General features: G+C 40.7%; 1 protein-coding gene across 1 annotated transcript in view; it reads right to left on the reverse strand.

The window, feature by feature from the left end:
• The window catches only part of nnt (nicotinamide nucleotide transhydrogenase), a 34,864-nt gene extending 17,232 nt beyond the window's left edge, over window positions 1-17,632 (reverse strand). Inside the window, exons 1-12 of the mRNA XM_080510218.1 lie at window positions 17,559-17,632; window positions 14,891-15,116; window positions 10,916-11,145; window positions 9,843-10,060; window positions 9,266-9,353; window positions 9,044-9,132; window positions 8,404-8,591; window positions 7,835-7,968; window positions 7,560-7,751; window positions 6,965-7,118; window positions 4,592-4,753; window positions 176-286 (exon numbers count right to left, since the gene is read on the reverse strand). Of these exons, the coding sequence (XP_080366344.1) occupies window positions 176-286; window positions 4,592-4,753; window positions 6,965-7,118; window positions 7,560-7,751; window positions 7,835-7,968; window positions 8,404-8,591; window positions 9,044-9,132; window positions 9,266-9,353; window positions 9,843-10,060; window positions 10,916-11,145; window positions 14,891-15,044 (1,720 nt within the window). The 5' untranslated portion in view covers window positions 15,045-15,116; window positions 17,559-17,632. The remainder of the gene's footprint in view (window positions 1-175; window positions 287-4,591; window positions 4,754-6,964; window positions 7,119-7,559; window positions 7,752-7,834; window positions 7,969-8,403; window positions 8,592-9,043; window positions 9,133-9,265; window positions 9,354-9,842; window positions 10,061-10,915; window positions 11,146-14,890; window positions 15,117-17,558) is intronic.
• Between the last annotated feature and the right edge of the window lie 3,584 nt (window positions 17,633-21,216).

Genomic DNA, 21,216 nt, shown 5'->3' on the forward strand with positions numbered 1-21,216 from the left:
CCTCTGGTCTGACAAGGTAGTCGGAGACGGCAGCTGTGAAACTTGGTTTGAGATGATGTTATTGTACAATCAATATAAAACACTTCAATCTTCAGCCTCGGTTGATATTTTATTGGCTTGTGGTTGCTGTGACTGGCAGGGATCTCTGTGAGGTGTCTGTGTTGGGATGACTCACCGGCAATGTTGACCGAAGAGATGAAGGCAGCGAGTACAGCCAGTGTCTGGGCAGTAGTCGTCGGAGTGTAGGCGCCTCCCATCAGGGACAGACCACCCACGGCTGTGAGACCTGCGGAAAACGAATATTTACAAATTCACGACTGATCTGCATATGAATAAATAGGAAACGATCGTGGGGGAAAACGTTACAAAAACAAACCAGTAGACATAAATTCACTCATTGAACAAATCGCATTTGTTTCATCCACACATCCACCGACATTTCACTTTGTGATTCTCGCAACAACCCCCCCCCCCAAAAGAAACGAGGAAAACACGGCAATGAATCAAAGAATGAAACCAAGAGAGGAAGAGAGGGAGTGCTTTATTTGAAACCAAAAGGGGCTCAGGAAACCTTGATAACATCAGTACTGTAATGATTTACAGGCGGCGCGATGCAATACACAGCGCTGTGGGAGCCGGCCCGCACAAAGACTTGCAACTGTATGCAATTTCGGTGGACTAACAGGTAGAGAGTGTGCACGCACGCATGTTTGTGCTTCAAGTCAACAGTGCTAGATTAGACTTTCAAATGAGGAAAACGCTAGGTTGATGTCCTCCCTTTTTCCCCTAACCAAAATGATGTGTTGGATCTGCTTTGATACAAAGTTCCACTGCTACCAAACATCATTTCACAACTCCTGTTACAAAAATATAGGTCAAATTCAAGTGTGCACTCTTATAAACATCTGTAGCTTGGTTACATTGGGAAACCCTACAACTGTGACTCATTTTTATATGCAGTTGACATCCTGCTGGAACAAAGAACACACGCATACCTAACTTCTTAATGTGCTTGCCTCAATGACATTCAGATCTGGCTTTAAATAACTAACTTTCAACAATTCAGTACAGTTTAATCAGAAGTCACTTCAATTAGTCCACATTCAACATGGCAACAGTTCCCACAAACAACCATCTCCATCAATTACTTCACCACAAGTGTAGGTATTATTCTTGACAATCATCCTAATTTAAGCCAATATATCAAACATGAACCCTGTTTTCTTTATCTGCATAGAATTTCCAGGGTCTGTGCAAGTCTTCAACTGAAAAACCTCAAGATTGTCATTAATGACCACGTGATTAACATGCTGTAACCTGCAACAATCTGGTTTATCCTAATGAAACGCAAGCAAAAATCCAGTTCATTCAACATTAATAGTACTCAAACAGCACATTTGACTAAATTCAGCTTTACTGAACTGTCGACTGCTACTGATTTTACAGATATATCGTTATTGTTATTACTTTTAAGTAAAGAATGGGACAGTCCCGGGTTCAAGGACATACAGTGTGAAACACTCAGTGATGTACCCGAGTGATTCACTCCGTATGACCTCTAACGTAGCCTGAGGTCCTCTGGCTCTGGAAATGATCCCCAGAAGATTAAAATCAAGAACTACTCATCCTTTTCTGTCAGAACCCCGTTGCTCCCGGATGACATGCCAGAGAATATCTGGCGAACCCAGTCTTGTTTTAAATCCGCTTTGAAAAGACTTCTTTTTAAAATGTGACTTTTAGGATTAAAAATATTCAGAATTTAATTCTATTGATTTACATTGTATCTGTTGCATCTGTTGCGCTTTGACATGAAGCCCTTTGCAATTTAGTTTTAAAATGACAAAATCTTATCTTTTTAATGAATTTTAATATGAGCAACTTACATTCTTGAAAATGTTACCCATCATCATTATTCGTTTGACAAATGATGTCAATCTCATTAAAAATAATTTGTTTCTTCAGTTATTTTTTACAGAACAGGCCTATTTTCAATAAACTTGAGTGAATTTAAAAATCTTAAATGTTTTTTATTTATTTAGAGATGCTGTATATTTGATTTTTGGGCCTCAAAACCTCTCAGCCAAACAAAAACAACATATATGTTCATGGTTAGACATCGTTACCAGATGCCCTCCCAAATTCTAATTAAAAATTTAAAAAAAATTTGTCAAGGTGTTAACAATGGCAATGACTTCTAATTTTATGTCTTTTCGTTGTGTTTTTGTATTTGGCCTTTATTTGCTGTCAATCTACCCGTGATCAACCTTTACTGGTGATTTAATGCAAATTTTTTCATTGAAATTATTCTTCTTCTAATCTGAGGTTTCTCCAAAGCAAAATAATTTTGTTCACAGTTTGAATTTGAAGTATTTTAACTGAATGAAAAATACACATATCAGGAATGAATATCAGGAATCAAGTTCAGCTTCCAATGAGCAAGTTCATTTGAGAAAATATACCTGAATTAAAAAAAAACAACAACAAAGTAATTGGTTTTACTAGAAATACTTGAACAAAGTCTGTCTTGTTCACAACCTAAATCTCACACTGGTCATTGACAAGGGAGCATAATAAAGCCAGACATTAGACAAAAGAGTACAGAAAAGAAAACAGGCATCATTACACCATAAATGTCGAGATCAAAGGCAAGTGTGCCCAGCATCGCGAACAAGTTAGCCAGAAAGAAAGCTAATAGGGCAAACTTGAACCCCAAATGTGACGCATCCACAGATGTAGTATATTGTGGGTGGGCGACCGTCCCGGGGGGGGGGTGTCTCTGTCCCAAACATTAGGTACCAGGCTTACAGGGGGGCTCTCAAGTAGATAAAAGCCTTCTTCCCAGACACCAGATATGAGCTACTGGATGTGAAACCTGTGTCTGAGGTACTTAGGATGACTCCTCCATTCATAGAGCCGCTGTTGGATGTAACTCTATAATCGCCCCGTGAAGAATATAAGCATCCCTCATCGAAATTCTGAATTCCAACATCATTCCCTAATGTCTGTGTGTGCATGTGTCTTTATGATGCCTGGCACAACAACAACTGAATTCTGCTGGTCTCGCCCGTTTCCAGAACCGCAGTCAGTCAGTGACAGGAATGAAAAAAGAAAGAAAAAAAAAAAAAAAGGGAATGAGGCCATGCCAAATGTGAAGGGGAAAATACCTGGACTGGGAGGGAAGAGGGAGCGAAGAGGAGATGAAGACATTCAGATGGCAGACAGAGAAGAGTCAACAACAGAAAATAAAGAAGGAAACGTACTATTTTTTTAATCATGAGAATTCTATCTTTTAAAGTGAAAAGGGTGATTTTAAAGATGGAAGCGGGACGTTTGTGCCTCTATTAAAAGTCTTAAAACAAAGTGTAAACTGTCTCTTAGTTGTTTCACTGCTGGACTCTGCAGCTGAGCCCTGATGCCTGGCTGTGTGCTCGGCGAAATGAGCAAAGCAATCCCCCCCGACCCTCAAAGATCACTGACGGTGTGTTACTTCCTACCCCAGTGTGGGGGCTCCTGACTGATCAAAGCCGCGAGAACACACACATGCATTTACACCTCTAACCTCTTAACCCCTCTGCGTTAAGCAAGCAGCCAACAATAAGGACACTATCTTTAAAACTTTTATTTGGACTCGATGGCAACAAAGCAGCAGTGAGACTGCAGCCGCCCGCTGGACTGACACGTGACACACTCAGGTCCTTGTGGTTTTCTTTGAATAGATCCGCTGCAGGACTACATCTGTATTTGATGCTTTGTTTTTGTGGTGTAAGGTTCAAGCCTGCTGTGTTTTCTATTCTGGGGGAAAATTAAATTAAAGGTGGTCGAAGTTTGTACAAATGATAATGTCTGACAGCTTCAGACCACCTTACATGAATGTTTGACCTCGTATCAACTAATAATGTAATAATAGACAATGATGTAATCATTTTGGGAGTTGTAACTCATATCATAATAGTTTTGATTAATGTAAGATGTAATAAAATGAGAGAAAAATCATGACAAAGTGTAATAACAGCATCCAATAATGTAAAAATACATAAAAAATAAATGGTTTTTAATGCACGTTTTCTGCAGATTGTTTAAGGAAAATATGCATAGTAGATGGGACAGTCAATTTATCAATTTACTGAATAAAGGTTAAAAAATTATATTTTACCATTTTATTATTATTATTACATTATCAGCTTTATTACATTAAGAATTAAATTACTTTATCAGCCATTAGAGATCCAGACAACAAAAAATACATTGATGAAGTGATGGTCAAATAAAAAATTGTGGATTTAAATGCGTGTTTTGTGAAATATTGGCTCTATTCTTTACAGAATAGAGCCAGCAAGAACAATCCATGTTTGAGTCCAGGCTGAGGGGCTTTCTAGGTGGAGCTTGCATGTTCTCCCTGTGAGTGCATTGGGTTTTCTGCAGGTATTTTGCAGGAAGAAAAAAATCCCGCTTTTAATGTTAATAAGAAAATCACACACAGACGCTCACATTCACCAGAACAATTAAGAGTGACTGTCTCTTCATACAAGTGTAACGTAAACTGTCAAAACAAAGAAACGCGTTCGAATAAAAGAGGGTGAGAAACACTAACCTGAGATGGCGTTGGTGACAGACATGAGAGGAGAGTGCAGGGCGGGGGTGACTCCCCACACGGTGTGGTATCCCACGATGCCGGCCAGACCGAAGGTGGTGACAATCTGAGTGAAGGCCGCATTTGGAGCACACAGGCCCAGGCCCAGCAGAGTGGCCGCTCCTGATATACACACACACACAGACACATTTGAAATATTTTGTAAGCGCTTCCACGACTGCAAGAAAGGCTTTTGCAAGGAAACTCAAGTTTTTACTGACATGGTGGCTTTTATATGCGATAAATGTTCTCACCTACTAAAACACATTCTAAAAAAACACCTAAAATATTTCCATTTTTAATAAATCCTTAGCGCTTAGTTCACTTTTAACACCGGAGAGCATCGTTAGAGCACATTTGGGAGTCGATGACGTGAGGCAGCGGCTCTCCAGCTGAACATTACGTGGCGGAGATCTACACAGTTACACAGACATCATTGCTTAAGTGTGTGTCTGAGAGAGTGAGCAATTGGCTGCTATACTGTTCAGACTCGCCAGGGATCAACGCAGACTAAAGGGATGCAGAAATGTCAGTATATGTACAGTTTCAGCTACAACTAGTGGAAAAATAAATGCTGCAGTTCCTCTATGAATGTCCAAGTCCTGTATTTCGAAGTAGCATCAGCTTCGAGGCAAGAGAGGAAGACGACCCCCTTCTCGAAAAGCTCCGGACCGAGGCCAGGAGACACAGGGGACACTTTATCCTCCCTGCCAGGTCTGAAGCCTATGCTCGCTTCAGAGCTAAATCCAATTCTGCTTCGAAGCACTTGGAAAGCAACATACAGGGATGGATTTCATGACTTCAGTCACTGCAGCATTTCATTTCCAGCATCTTTCGCTTGGGACTGTCATTTTCTGTCCTTTGCAGGATACTGCACTAATTCCAGCACTACGACTAACCTGCACACAGCACAGGAGCCAAGTTACTAAAACCTCACACTTTCTTTTTGCTTTTCATACCTGCAAGAACAGCTGTGAACCATTAAATCAGACTTTGTATCCTTCTGGTAAAAATCACTGCCAATAAAAGCACAGTGTAACATTTTAGCCTCAAAATATTTTTTTCCACCAATAAGAAATAGAGCTGCAAATGATATTTTCTCCTTAAGTTTGACTGATCAACTGCTATCCAAGCAGCATTTTCTCAGTATTCAGGGTAATGGTCAAGGATATAATAATCTAAAAAGAATATTTGAAGTGACTACAATATTGTATTTTAGTTGAAAACAAGTTAAGAGTTTTCTTACTTCCCCGTCATACAGACATGCTTCTCATAACCATAACTCCTCAATAATTAGAAAAGTTCAACTGGGCTGACGCACTCACTCAATACAGATTATTTTTAACAATTTGTAGTGTCAAAATTATAATGAAATCAGCCGCACGAGTCATATGTCACATGCTGCTAAAACCACTTTTCAGAGGCAACTCAGCAGAAAAAAGAAAAGACCTCCACTGAAGATGTTCCGAAACCCTCGAGGTACGAAACATCTTTAGTAAGAAAACAGACACATAAAGATGATAGAGTGTACCACATAAGTATAAAAAGCTATCAAAAGGTCAAATGAGAGACTTCCTGAACTCTTATATTTTGCCAGAGGCAGTTTGAGTACTACAAACGACTTCCGAATTCTGCATGTTTCTCCAACTTGAAGCAAATTTCACTGGTATGGTGGGCATTTGACCACCCAAGTTGTCCTAATTTCCTGTTTCTTCAACAAACGGGTCTACTTATTAGCTGAAGAGCTAATTGTCTCGTTACATTTGGGAGAAACACACCAAGATTTTGAAGTGACTGGTTGTGAAATCAACTGTCCATGCATAACAGCTAATCTGAAATTATTAAAAAATAAAATAAAAAATAAAAAATAGGGTTACTTTGTTGGGCTAATAAGGTAATAACCAGCCCTCAGTGTGTTCTCACTTTTTGAAGCTTTAGTGTGGTGGCGTTAAGTAGGAAACTACCAAAGCACCCGAACAATGTGTGAACCGCATTAACTACATGTGGTGCACTTACACAGGGCACCATGAGAACCCCTCACTCTGGTGCGACTTCAAACAAACACTCAGCAGGACGCCGTTTTTACAATGCACACTTCCTGACACTAACAGGGTGCCTGTGTATGTGTGTGCTTGTAATATGCCCTCTGTCACTTCTTGCCTCTTGTGCACATTCCTGTCACGACCTGGAGAGCCATCCTTCACCCGATGGCAGACTTCAGCCACCTTTAACACCGAACGACGACAGCTACCGTTTTGACAACCGATTTAGCGTCTCCGGGATAAATCATATTCATAATGCCTCTTTTCTTTTACTGAATGCCCGACGACTGACCTCCAGTGTACGCGCCAGCAGTGGTGAGCGTGGCCCTGAAAGGGGAGACTTGTGCAGCCTTCTCTGCCTCCACGTCCTTGACAGACTTGGGTTTGGGTGGAGCGGCTACGGGCACGTTGTTGGGCTGAGGAGCGGGAAACAGGTTCTTTCCATCCTGAAAGTGACGAGTGGCAAGAAAGAAAGAAAAAAAAAAATGAAGACAAATTTAGATGAGTGTCTTTTCATATGTATGACAAGTTGGAGTCACTTAAGTAAGAAAGCAACTTGCATTTGTGTGCTGCATTTTTTATTTTTTTTCCCCTCTTGACTGCCTCCAGGAAAGAGAGCTGAAGAAACCACCCCGGGGATACAAAATATAAGGTGCAGGTGTGTGTGATTAGTATTCCGAAATCTTGGCAAGCAATACACGAGAGCCCGACTTGAGCAGACGGTGTCTTTAGGGTGACATCTGGTGACTGGAGCAGGGATCTACAACTTTGAGAAGGAGCTCTCCTGCTGTGGATACTATATGAGCCATGGAAGCCGTGCGAAAACTCGCCTCTGCGCCAGCTGTGCAAGCATGTTTGATCAACCCCTGGCGACAAAGTCCTCGTACCTGCATGACAACTGATCCTCTGACGACGTGATCCATGGTCCCATAGTCGAACACATCCTTGACGTCCAGGTAGAAGTTCTCCTTGTCTGGGCTGATTGCCCGCATCAGCTTAGTGATGTTGTTGGAGTACAGAGTGCTGGACTGTGTTGGTAAACGACTGGGCAGGTCTGTGTAGCCAATATGGGTCACTCCCTACAAAAGTAAAGAAAATCCGTCAAAATCAACCAGCGGCAGTTTGAGGCAGAGAGTATGTTTTGAATAGCGTGTACACCGACCGTGTGTACCGACAGCTCTCCGGGAACTGTGGTTTCAATATTTCCTCCAGCCTCAGCAGCCAAGTCCACCACCACTGACCCATCCTTCATGCTTTCCACCATGGGCTTCGTGATTAGGATCGGTGCCCGTCTACCTGCAGGGTTCAAATGGAAAGACGCACATAGAGGCCTTATTAAGACACTAGAAAAAACAAAGCTAAATCTCTTTTATGTGCAATTAAGTCTGGCTACAAAACAAATTAAATAGAATGAAATATTGCAGAAATGTTTGCGGTGAGAGTCTTCATGAGTTATAGGAGGCTCATGTTCACAAAACTATCCACACATTCCTGGAGTCCAACTTTAATATAATTGATGTGAGGCTGCTGCAAATAATGTAAAAATATACTTTGATCAAGTTTTTTTTTTTTTTATAACCACTTGTCTGACCTTCTTCCCAGAGGACAAGTCTCACACTACACTACATACTTTCTGCAAAACTTTGACTTTTGTTGGCACTATTCTCTATTGTCACGTTCTCATTGTCCAGTCTGTATCTGCAGTGCATGCGACAGTGTCACCGTGCATACCGGGGATGAGTGCAGTGGTGACGATGATGTCCACATCCAGACACTGTTTGGCAAACAGCTTCATCTCTGCCTCGATGAACTCCTTCGACATTTCCTTGGCGTAGCCTCCCTGGCCCTCACCAGATTCTTTAATGTTCACCTCCAGCGGCTCCGCACCCAGAGACTTGAACTGCTCCAGAGCTGCAGCTCTTGGGGAAGAGATAAATAAATAAAAAGGTCAGAGCAGACTTTCAGGTTCCGGGTTCAAGATATCGCAGAATTAACATCAACTCCTCCACTAAAGTCAAGCTGTTTGTCTAAGCAAGGAAAGATTCACTTCTTCAACATTTCTCTCCATTTTATTTTTAAATGTCGAATATATTAAAAGCAAGTGAACTTTTAATCGAGCATTTCCAAAACAGCAGCTTTTTTTTTTTTTTTTTAAATGGGGATTTCCCAGTCTGTAGTGAACCTATGGGGTAATGCGTTTCTGGAGGCCAAAACCTATTAATGCATGTGGCCCCATGTCACATCTTTCACAAGTCAAATGACCTCCCGCTACTCTATCTCCAGGGGGTCTCGTGGACAGACAAGGGTGGACCGACCCAATATTAGGTTACAATGTTATTGCCGACTCTTTAAAATGACACTGGAGACGAACCTGGTGTCAAATCCTCTGACGATGGCTCCCATGGAACGAGCACTGCCGGCTGCTGCCAACCCAGCTACTCCTCCTCCAATGATCAACACCTATTCACAGAATAGTTCAGAGATGGGTAACAATACAAATTGAAATGAACAACGATATATACAAAAATTTACCCTCTCTAGGACTAACTAAAATTAAAAAAAGCCAACACCATGAACACCCACAAATACACACCTTTGCAGGTGGCACTTTTCCAGCTGCTGTGATTTGTCCAGTGAAAAACCGTCCGAAACTGTTAGCGGCCAGCACGACTGCCTTATACCTGCAACGATAATAATAAATATAAATACAACTGTGTGAAGGAACTCCATTGATGGTTGATGCCGACTTCCATTTTGAAGTCTCAGATATTGTGGCCTCACCATTTTCTGTTAGAGAAAAAAAAAAGAAATCTTGTCTTGAAAGGACAGACGACATGTTTAAATGTGCTATATAAATAAAGTGGATTGGATTGGATTGAAAATGCTGAAAACCAGCATGAAGGGAGAGGTTTAAAGAAAGTGTTAATCAACTTCAACTATTTAAGGGAAAGTTAAAAACAGATAGAGGTGTTTCACGTGTGACGGAAAGAAACTATATTTATTTGAATGGTGCCTTTCAACACCTGAAAAGCACATATGCACACACACATACACACACACACACACAGCAGTGGCTATGGGGCCACCAAGCAAGGTGCCCAAAAACATGAACCTGACCTGCAATTCTAAATGCAAGTTATGATGAAGGCTTCAGCGCATCGTGGACGTACCCCGCAATGTTTGCCATGGAGCTGAGTGCATCATAGCCCTGAGCGATAGTGACTCGAGGCACCTGGTCCATAGCCACGACGGTGGCTTTCTTCTGGGACAGCATGTCCATGAGCTCGGGGTTCTGAGCTGGATAGATGAAGCTGATTAAAGTTGCTGCGTCCTTCATCATGTCTGCCTCGTGGACGCCCAACGCGGGGTTGAAAGTGGGCGCACGGACCTGGAAGAAGAGACCATCCATTTCAGTGATGTAAAGGTTCAGCTCGACTCGGAAATTGGGTTTTAAAATGTTGTTCAAACATCTGGAAAACTCTTTTCTTTTCCGAAAGTCATGTTCAAATGTGATCAAAAGATATGAACATCACTTTCTTAACAGTTCTAAATAATGTCTGTTCATCTCTTACCTATCCAGGAATAAAAAAATTTGAATATTTGTTTGAAGACCAAACTCTAAATGTTTCAATAAGTATTTCCTGATCAGACTAAAGAAACTATAAACTTTGGACGTGACAACATGTCGTCGCCTGAAGCTTTGGTAATCATTCCACTTCTTTCTATATTTTATAACTATGTAATGTCAAACGGTCAGCGCGCTTATTTCTTTTAAGTCAATAAGTCTGACGTTAAAGTGTATCAAAGCTTCAGAAACATTTGCTAATGCCTAATGCTTTTAGTGGTTGTTTAAAATCCTGTGGTTGTTTTTAATCTCACTTTTCTTACCGGTATCCCTGACATCTAAAATGACAAGCAAACCTTTCACTATGAATGCTTTTCAGTTACGACATCCCACAATGAAGTTTCTGATCAATCAACACCTGTTCAAAAATGTATATACAAAAGAAAATAAGAGTACATGACAATAATTTTGCTTTTGGAACAGTTTTCCCATGCTCAGGATTTCTTCCTATACCAATTAAAAGCAGACATAGCTTTGAAAGCACTAATTCTTTCCTTCAATTATCCCTCATTATTTCTTCTTAACCAGTCCCTCCAATAATGACACATTTCTGACATTTTAACAGCTGCAAGGTTTTCATCCAAACGTCTGAAGTCCCTCCTCCTCCCTCGAACTTACCTTTACCAACACGTCAGATGCCAAGACGTCTTTTACGTCTTTAATCGTGGCCCCGGCCTGAGTGTACTGCTCATCGGGAAACTTGGAAGACTCTCCGGCCCCCGACTCCACGACCACATTGAAGCCCTGTTTGATGAGAGCCTGGACGCCGGCGGGAGACAGCGCCACACGACGTTCATTCTGGAAGATTTCTTTGGCAATGCCGACTGTGAGTTGCTTGTATGGAATACCTGGAGGAGAAACGAGGGACAGGATTTATCGAGGTCGCTGGTTCAAAGATTTTGTTGCTTATTATGTGCTCGTTAGATGCTGTGCAAGTCTGCATTTATAGCCTGTAACTGTTAATGCAACACTTATTATGTAAAAAAAAAGCTCAGTTTATCATTTCTATTTGTTGTATTCTTATTTGTAGTTTTTTTAATGTGTTTGTAGTTTTTAATCTGTTTTTATTTTTATTTTATGGTTTTTTAGTGTTGGACTGTTTAGTTTTTTTTTTTTTTTATGTGCAGTCACATGTGCAGCACTTTGGGAATACGTTGTTAAAATGTGCTATATAAATAAAAGTGGATTGGATTTCTGTTTGCCTCCATTAATACAATTTTTATAGTTTTAGCCTCCACCTTTTCTTTATAATTCCCATTATTTAAAAAAAATATATATAAAAGGGGGAAAAATGCAGCATGAATTGAATAATACACTTTCCTAGTTTGTATGTAGGCGAGATATTGTTTTGTATTCCCCGCAAAACAAATGTCAAAGAAAACATTTTTAATTTGACATCAAATTCCCTCCTTTCATCGTTGTTATGTTGTTTCAATATCCAATGGCTCATCCAGCACTCTAAAGGCTTTTCACAGGTTCTGGATTGAGTAGAAATCCACATCCAGCTTTTTGCGTCTCTCCTGCACAAACAGCTTGAACTGACATGGGAGAGTAGCACAGATTATGGTGAACGACATGAGGTGTGACTGTGAGGGTTTGTTCAAATTTCTGGATTATGCTGCAAAAGATAGACAAGCCCGACACAGAACACAGCGAGTAAAAAAACCTCCCACAGTTTCATTTACTCCAATACTCACTGTAACTAGAGCATGATGGCTGGAAAGCTTAAAATTGTGTTCACCATAAATATTGCCCTGTGTGACCTTTGTGGGCAGAATGACAAGCTCTGTGTCCTCTAACAATGAAGTAATGTATCAACAGGCTAACCTTTGCAAATCTGTAATAGAATCACTCCTTGGATGAATATGATGGCAAAACAGAAAGGCCAGGTAACATATTTAGGAAGGAAACAGATAGTGTCGTTTTATTTTAATTATTAAACTGTGACATAAAAAAGTTCAGGAAAAAAATTAAATAGATTAAAGAAAGTAGCATAATAGTGGCCAAAGACATAGTGTCTTTTTTAGGTTGTGCTGAAGCACCGGTGATGGGGGCAGGTCACACGCTGAGTCGGCTCCTATGGAAAATTCCACTGCCGCTCTTCCCCGCTGCCTCCTCTCATCTATACATAAACACAAGAGCCTGCCGTCCGTCCTTCCTCTGTCCTGCTCCTGCTGCGCAGCCTTCCTCAAACTTTTTGCTGCAACTTGCTTCTCACACTAAATATTATTGAAACGTTTTCGTTGATAATATCCATCGTGTCATAGTGATAAATGCTACTTCACCCACAGAACGGATTGCACACAGGAAAAACTAACTCATTTTAAATCTGGAAAAAAAAAATCAGTGTTGCCAATTGAAGCCAATAAACATAAAACTTCCATAAACATCATTAAACGCCCACTTAAACACCCTGGCGTTTGCAAAATAGTAGTTTCTGGTTGAGTGCAGAGGACATCAAGAGATACTGACAGGCAAAAAAAATAAAAAATCCTTCAGTTTGGTTTATAACAGGATCTTTACATAGTTTGTACTTTTTTTTCCTTTTACTGATGACATGGTTTTTCTAAGATCCTGACATGGACTGGTCATTTCCGTTTTAATCGTGGCTTTATGTGATTATTTAGTAATCGCTATATTTTCTCTAGTCCTTGCCGAGAATTGTCCTCCCAGCCTTTTAGCCTTGAGCACTGTTTTCACGTCATCTAGTTTGTTCTTGTCCTGAGTTTTGTGACTCAAGGTGAATCTAATTCACTTACAGGTACAAATGAAGCCATCTAGCTCTACCATTGTCCCAGTGTAGAGCGAAATATGTTACACTTATTACATTTAGTAATACAAATGTGTCTTGTTAGTACAAATGTTACTCTCTCTACTCATTTGTCAATAATGACACAAACCTCACTAATCCTATCGAAATGTAATCATTAACTCAAACATTGCACAATACGGTATCATGTGTAAGCTACTTGAAATCTATTGCTGTAACACTCTCATAACACCAGGAACAAAAAGCTTCAAAAGCCCATAATATCCGATTTATCGTCACATAGTCTCATTCTGTACGTCTAAGGGCTCCCTAAAGGTCACAGCGCAAAGTGTGTGTGCCTCGAAGGACAGATTGTAAACTGACACTTGTGTGTCCAGAATAGATGCAGCCAGCTGTTACTGGAACGGGCTGAACTGCAGGAGCATTCCCCTCAGTCATGTCAACGTGAACCAGACAGACCCAGAGAGAGAGAGAGAGAGAGTGAAGAGAGAGTGAAGCCAGCACACTCGTGCATGAAGCTCCTGCAGCCAGCTGGTACCGGATTCACAGTGCACACATACACATACCTGTGAACATACCCAACACTAGATGTTGGGAGCGAACAAAAAAAAACAACACTTAAAACAATGCCTGAGGGTTGAGCTACCCTTGCTGTGACCTTCACACTGAAAGCAACACTGACTGTAAAGCTATAAAAATAAACCTGCGCTCGACGACGAGCTACTGTACGAGGGTAAAGTGTCACCTGATTGGTTTACGTTTCACGTGAACAACACCAAACACTTGACTAACTTCTCATGATGTACTTATATTAACGACATGACCTTCTAAATAAGCACGTGACCTGAAGGAATGGACGGGGAGCGTGACATAGTCAGGTCTCAATGACAGTTCGGTTTAACCTGCTGCCAGCACCAACGAGGGACAAGCTCAGAAACAAAGATTGTTTCTTAGCTCCCGGCACTGTGTGGCCGACACCTGCCATGCACCTGATGCACAAGATCATGAGAATGCAAGAAGGAGCTACAGGTGGCGCTCATGTGATTATCAGCAGTGAACCATTTGGCCATAACCCCTCAACACACATGTTCCTGGTACAGTTTCCAACTGAAGTGCACCAACCTGATATTATGGAGCCCAAGCGTCTGTATGCTCTGCTTTAATAATAGGTTGTATTTCCCGCATAACTGTACAGTTCAGAGTTGTATTCCCATAGCATAATCATATTGTTACTTGGCAGTGAACGGACTGGCTGTGGTCGCCGAAACAGGAGAGCTGGTCATGCAACTGCACATATGGTGCAAACTCACAATATTCATACACTATATGAATGGAGATCGCAATGCAAGTGGTTGAAATTGTTATTGAATTCTTAAGTTAAAAAAAGGCCGGCATTTGCTTAATAGATAATTAACTTATGATTAAAACATTCTGACTGACCAGCAAATCATTTGGTTATTTAGCAGAGGCCAAGTACAGAGGAAGTATGAATGACCTGAACACGTTGCACAACTTGAACTGCCTTCAGGAAAGACATTTTAAAAATAGCCGAACATTCACGAAAGAAGTCGCAGCAACCAATGACCTCAATATGTGGTGAATATCAAAATGACTGGGAAAGACTAAGCAGTGTGTCCACATCACAGCCTGTATGGTTTTGATGTTTGTTGTCTATGCAAAGCCCATGTTGTGAGGGTATTCCACCGCATGACTTGTCTTCATTGCAGCAGTGCTGAAATGATGATATGGACTGAAAATAGAATTGTTCCACAACTGAGTGCATTGTAAATTAATCACCAATATGTATATGTGTTGTCTCTTACCTGGACTAGCACATCGGCCAAGAGCTTGATGGGTCCTAAAAAAACGCACGTATGAGGTTTTGACGGCGCTGCTGCTCTGCAGCTTCACGCAGGACACCCCGCTGAAGATGGGGGCCGAGCAGCTGGCCGCCACAACGCGTAGGAGGCTCGCCATGGTGCACACACACACACACACACCTGACAATCGCACTGCAGGAGGAGCTCAACGAGTCGGACAGCAGCCCTCCTGGGGAGGAGACGTGACGGCAGGAGCCACAGACAGAGAGGGGAGGGAGAGAGGGGAGAGTTAGAGGGCGAGAAGAACAAAAAGATGAACGCATGCTAAACTACTTTCCGAAGAATACAAAGTAATCACACAAAAGCAGTCTCAAATGCCCAACTACGCTCTCGTGTTGAACAAGCGTCCAGAAGTGTGTGACCTTTCACACGATTGGACATGTTTTGCGCTGAAATCCAATACAGATCCATCTGCGAGAGCCACATATCACAACTGTCCTTCAACTGTGCTAACAGACGGTCACATGGAAAAAGGTTTACATCTTAATGTTGACTTTACATACCTGTGCAATATCAAAATGCCAAAACAGCCGCGTCTTTAAAACCACAGTCCCACTGAGTGACATTGAGGCAGTTAACAGCATGTGTGGCAGTGTATTTACTTTAAAAGGAGATAATCAAACCGGGATAAACTGGGCCTGCGGGGCTGGTGTAGTAGGGTTTGAACTAGAAATGACTGGCGACAGCTTCCCCTATGACACAGGATAGTGTCCTCAATGAAATAGCTCCAGGTCAAAAACATGAGCCAAAGTTCATTAACCAAAATTATTATCAAACATTAATCAATAAATGAACACCATCACTCTTTAGTGCTGAAACTGCATCTGAAATGAGTCAATTAAAGACAGTTTAAAAAATATGGTTGAAAAGTGCAGTATGTATGATTTGTTAAAAACCATGTTTCTATTCTTTTAACTTTCAAGTTAAGATTGGGTTATTCTCATATATAACAATTCAAACTGTCATACACTGAATTAGCTTTGTTACAGCATTTGTGGATGTATTGGGGGGACCTATCGCTATATTAAGCAACATTTACAATTTCACTCAGAAGGCAAAGAGTTTTGCCTGATTACCCAGCAGTCCGCTGTTAAAATCATCAGAACTCAGAATTTCTGTCCGTTTATGTAATTATACAATCTATTTCACTGGCTTTTCCGCACAAATGCATTAAAGTCATACATGTATCCAATAATAAAAGGACACTTTCTTATTTTTATACCATAATCCTTTCTCATGTTCGCACTATCTCACAATGGGGTTGTTTACACCTGCATTAACATGCATGTCGATTGATATAATGACATGTGGCGAGCCCTGATTCAAACTATTTACACTCATCACGTTTCATACTAACCATTTCAGTTTGGATTGTATCGCCACCTCAATGACACTTCAACTTCAAGGTCAGTGGGCCCAGCGGGCAGTGATTCTGTCCCAAGAACAAGGCTAAGTTTGGTCTTATCTATACTTTAACCAAGAACAACAGAGATGATTTTTTTTAGAGCTGCTTCAGATGTTTTCAATGAAAACACGGCGCACACTGATGACGTTTACATATGACCTATTTTCCTTCTATGCCATTGTCCCTGGAGCACATTTGTGACACATGGCGTTCACACTACAAACCCTATGAGGTCAGATGTGTCCCAGACCACCTCGGGAAGTAATTTGAATGAAAGTACTAGAATGCCTGTTTAAGGCCTACACCTAGGACCCAGGGAAAAGGCTGTTACATGTAAATGGTTGCAAGCTGTTTTATTTCTGTCAGCCCACCATTTAAATATGAATATACCATTAACCATGAAAGTATGACCCATTACATTGGACATTACAATGACTGGCACTTGCAGTTGATTCTGATCGTGTTATTGTATTGTGAAAATAAAATACATTTAAAAAAAAAAGGATTACAAAACTATGTATATATAAAGTGGGCATAGATTGAACAATCTGCTACAAATGAGTGTGACTAATAAAAGGAAACAAATGCGAATTACTGGATGATACATAAAACAATGGAGGGCAGTTTGATATGAAGAAACTACCACGTCACCACAAAGTGCTGCCCTTCATTGATATGAATTAATTTGAAAGTTTCAGTACAATGACAATAACACAGCCTTAATCCTGCAAAGGTTTAATGGTTATTGCTGAATGTGCCACTTCCCACCGGGTCAGGGCTCTCATAAAGCTCCATTAACCTTTACAACACCATAAAACATCATCTTCTGAATCTACGCGAACGACGCGCCATGTCGCCCAGATCATTTTCTGAAAATAACATGCATTTCCCGCAGGGCTTTTATTTCTGCACAATGTTTCCCTGTGATTCAGAAACAGTGTGATTTCCATCCATTGTGCTTCTCTTTTTGTTTGCACACAGCGGTGATGAGCTGGGGGGGAGAAGCTAACACCAGCTAGCAGCTAGCAGCCGACCAAAAAAAACAACAAAACAAAACAAAAAAAAAGTGCCGCTGGTTTGAATGGACGCGGCCGCCGTGAGAGTGGAAAAGCCGAACTGCACACGGCAGGGCGAGGCGTAGACGAGACAAGTGCACGGTGGAAAGTGAGAGCAGAGAGGGGTTTTAGGACGGATAACGCCACTGACCTTTGCAGACAGTCCGGGCTCAGTCTGTGTGCAGCGGGAGCCGACGCGAACTTTCCGTCGTCGACCCGGAAGATGTCCGGCGGAGGGATATATTTATCATGGGATCATATCAGAGGACATCCGACACACGTGAAGAGGAATTAAACATCGGCAACACAGCGAACTGTGCGCAGTTATCCCCTTAAAAAAAAAAAAAAAAAACAGAAACACGTTTATATTTGCTGGCAAGAAGATATCTGCAATTTATATATGATCAGATTATTAATAGGTGCTCAGCTTATGTGCACGATTGTGTCTGTTTGCAAGCATGCATATACGTAAAGATGCAAAAAGAAAAAAGCCCCCCAAAACTATGGGATTAAATAATGGCGTATTATTTAATAGGACGTATCTTTTCATAGGCTTCACTCAAATGGAAATGGCGTCCAAATTCATAAATAGAGTGAGAGAGATGCAACTCTTTATATCTCCACTAAGAGGTGCAACAGTACAATTTAAATCTCAAACAGTCCTGGATGCATTCAACATACTGAATGCACATCCATTCATCTTCTACACTTCTGATATCCTGTTCAGGGTAACTGGAGTCAATCCCAGCTGGGTGAGGGAAAGATACCGCCTGGAGAGGTCACCAGGTCATCATCACAGGGCAAACACACAGAGACAGACAACCATACAGCCAGATACACCCATATTTACACACTGATGGAGTTAATTGAATGTAACCAAATAACTTCAGAAGCACGTTTTTGGACCATGGGGGTGAAATCTGGGTATACCTGGAGGACATCCACGCGCACAAGGGGAGAACATTCAAACTCCCCACAGATAGGCTCCAGCTGCCCTAAAATGTTACTCAGAAAGACCCCCAAACCCAGAACAGAGCCAAGAATAATCTCACTGTGATGCAGGAATGCTATCCACCATACACTCCTTGCATAAACCAGTGATACACTGTCCTAGTTCATCTTAAAAAATAAAACTCACTACAAGTCACTCAATACAATTAATTTTGTTGTAGCAGGGGGGCATCTAAAACATGGATAATAGTTGCCCTCCAATCCAGATGTTAAGTTCAGCTATGACCCTGTTGTGGATAATATAGGTTTGGAAAGAGGTAGATCGAGTGCTGTAGTACTTTTTTTTTTTTTTTTTATCCAATCACACACCTTTTTATCTATACCAGAGTCAAGTGAATTTGGACATGTTTCAGTTTGTGCCAGTGGTTTCCAATCCTGATCATGGAGTTACATTGTCCTGCTCCAAACACACATGAAGTAAATTGATTTCCCTCTGCTGAAAAGCCACTGATTAAAGTGAGATGTCAGAAAGCAGGTACGTTCTGGCTCTGGCTATAGTCTTTCATATTTGAAATCTAAATAACAATCTGTATTTTGTCTCAAATCAGAAATCATAAATATATAAAAATTGTCATTATATATGTTATTTCACTCACAGCTGCATGGTGGCTGATCCTTTCCCTCCCACTGTGGATGGACACAATGATAGGAGCAGTTTTTAAAACATGCAGTGAAATGTGAGTTGCATTGTGACGTATATTTCGTTTAGGAAAAACTTTATTTGTTATGCGGCCCCGAAACACATGTGGAACATTCCTATTTAACTTTTGAGTGGAGATTGTTACTGAAAAACAAAAATGTACAAAATCAGGGACATAAACTCTATTGACCCTTTTACAAGAATGTTGCTTCTTCATGTGACGATTTGCCTCATTTGTGCCTTCATTCAATGTAAAATATCAAATGCATCCACCTCCAGGCTTGTATATGTGCTCCATACATTATGAATACTATATTTTCTCCTCACACTGATCATCTGGTTCTCTTTATCAGGCTCAGGCAGTGGAATGCATTGTTGTTATGCCTGGTTTTCATTGTACGGCGTTACCCTACGGACAGCTTTACTCACATTCTTTAGCTTTCTTTTTGACCTATTCGATGATGTTTTCTCTTTCGCAAACATTTAAAATGCTAATTCAACCAACTGACCTGGTGACTTGCAGATCAAGAAGAAAGTTCAAGGATACCTTTGAGGATGATGTCTCACTGAAGTGAGTGAACTTTTGTTGAACCTTGAAGTGTGCAGCATGTGTCATTTTCAGGGTGTATTTTCATATTAAAAACACTTCCTCGCATTCTCTTGGAGGCCTGTTAGGTTCAAATGCTTTTTTTTTTTTTTTTTTTTTTAAATTAAGGGAAACGCGGATTCCAGTAAGGTTGGTACAATGCAAATAAATACCATCTTAAGAATGTGGAGTCCACTTAAGTCCTACATTTGATTGAAAATACAACATGTTGCATGGAAAATGAGACATTTAATTTTACTTAGAACTTAGAACTATATTTTATGGTTTACAATTAGACAAAATCACTACAAATATTTCAGTCTATGACTAATAAATCTGAAATATAAGAAAGTTTTTCTTTTTGAGTGAGTCAAGGGGAAAAAATATATTTCTGCTGAGGGTTAGAGGGAATGCATATAGAAAAAGGAAGCATGGGGTTAAATTAGTTATATATAATAGAATACGTTTTAGTGTAAAACTTTCAGTGTAACAGTTGCATGTATTAAAAACCCAACAGGGACTTTGAATTAAAAGTGTTTTTGCTTTTTAATTATTCTTGCGCCATACAGACATTGATGATATTATCTTATATTGTGAAAAACATCACACAAAAATCATACAAAAAAACAAATTACTTCATGATATGAGATAAAGCATGTGCACTATGAGCATTGGAGGCGGACAATGTGGGTCAAACTCTATAATAGAGACTTGTCCTGCACACCTGGAAATCCTTTTGTTATTACATTGAAGGAGGTGAGATACTTGTATGTGCTGGCAGAGATGTTTTAGGAGTGGTTTTTGGAAAAGATGAACACTTTCCTGGTCAAATTCTTTCGGTTTTTACTGCCTGTGGCCACGCTTCACCTCAAGAGTCTAGTTCAGACTATTCCCGGCATCTGTAGGCAGTCTGGGATATTTATGGCTGCTGCAGGAATTGGTTACTGCTGTTGTCCTTCATTTGAAGCTGCAAATGCACAGTGACATGCATTTAAATCAAAATTGAGAGTTAATTTTCACCTAGTGTGTTAATGTGGGGAATCTCCTTGTCTCCACCTTGCAGGCATATTATCTGTTTTTGACCCCACTCTAAGTGAGGTCAAGGGGTCAGATGCATCTTCTCAGCAATGCTCCTAAGGCCACAGCAGCTGCTTTCACCTCCTGACTGAACATAGAGCCTGGAGCAGCACTGACTTATGCAGCTTGTGCCATAAAGTATGAATGTACACGTGAGTGCACTGGAATACCAATGCAAGAACAATATTGCCCGTATGATCGTGTATTTATATACAGATTCACATAACTTCGGAGGGGAAAAAAGTCCCCCCCCCCCAAAAAAAACAAAAAAAACCCTGCATTTTTTTTGTTTTTGTTTACTTAACTTTCTTGTTTCAGTGAGATCAGGGGTTTTATTGATAATGGACATCACTGTGAGACAAAGCAAAGACAAAGGGATGATATGTGTGAAAGAGAGGGGGAGTGAGAAAAGGAGATTTTCCTTTTGCTGCAAGAAAATCCTTTGAAGTCGCAGAAAATTCCAGGGGTTTCCTGTTAACGATCGCCGGCTTTAAT

Source organism: Blennius ocellaris (genome assembly GCF_963422515.1).
Source record: "Blennius ocellaris genome assembly, chromosome: 15".
Lineage (NCBI taxonomy): Eukaryota > Metazoa > Chordata > Actinopteri > Blenniiformes > Blenniidae > Blennius > Blennius ocellaris.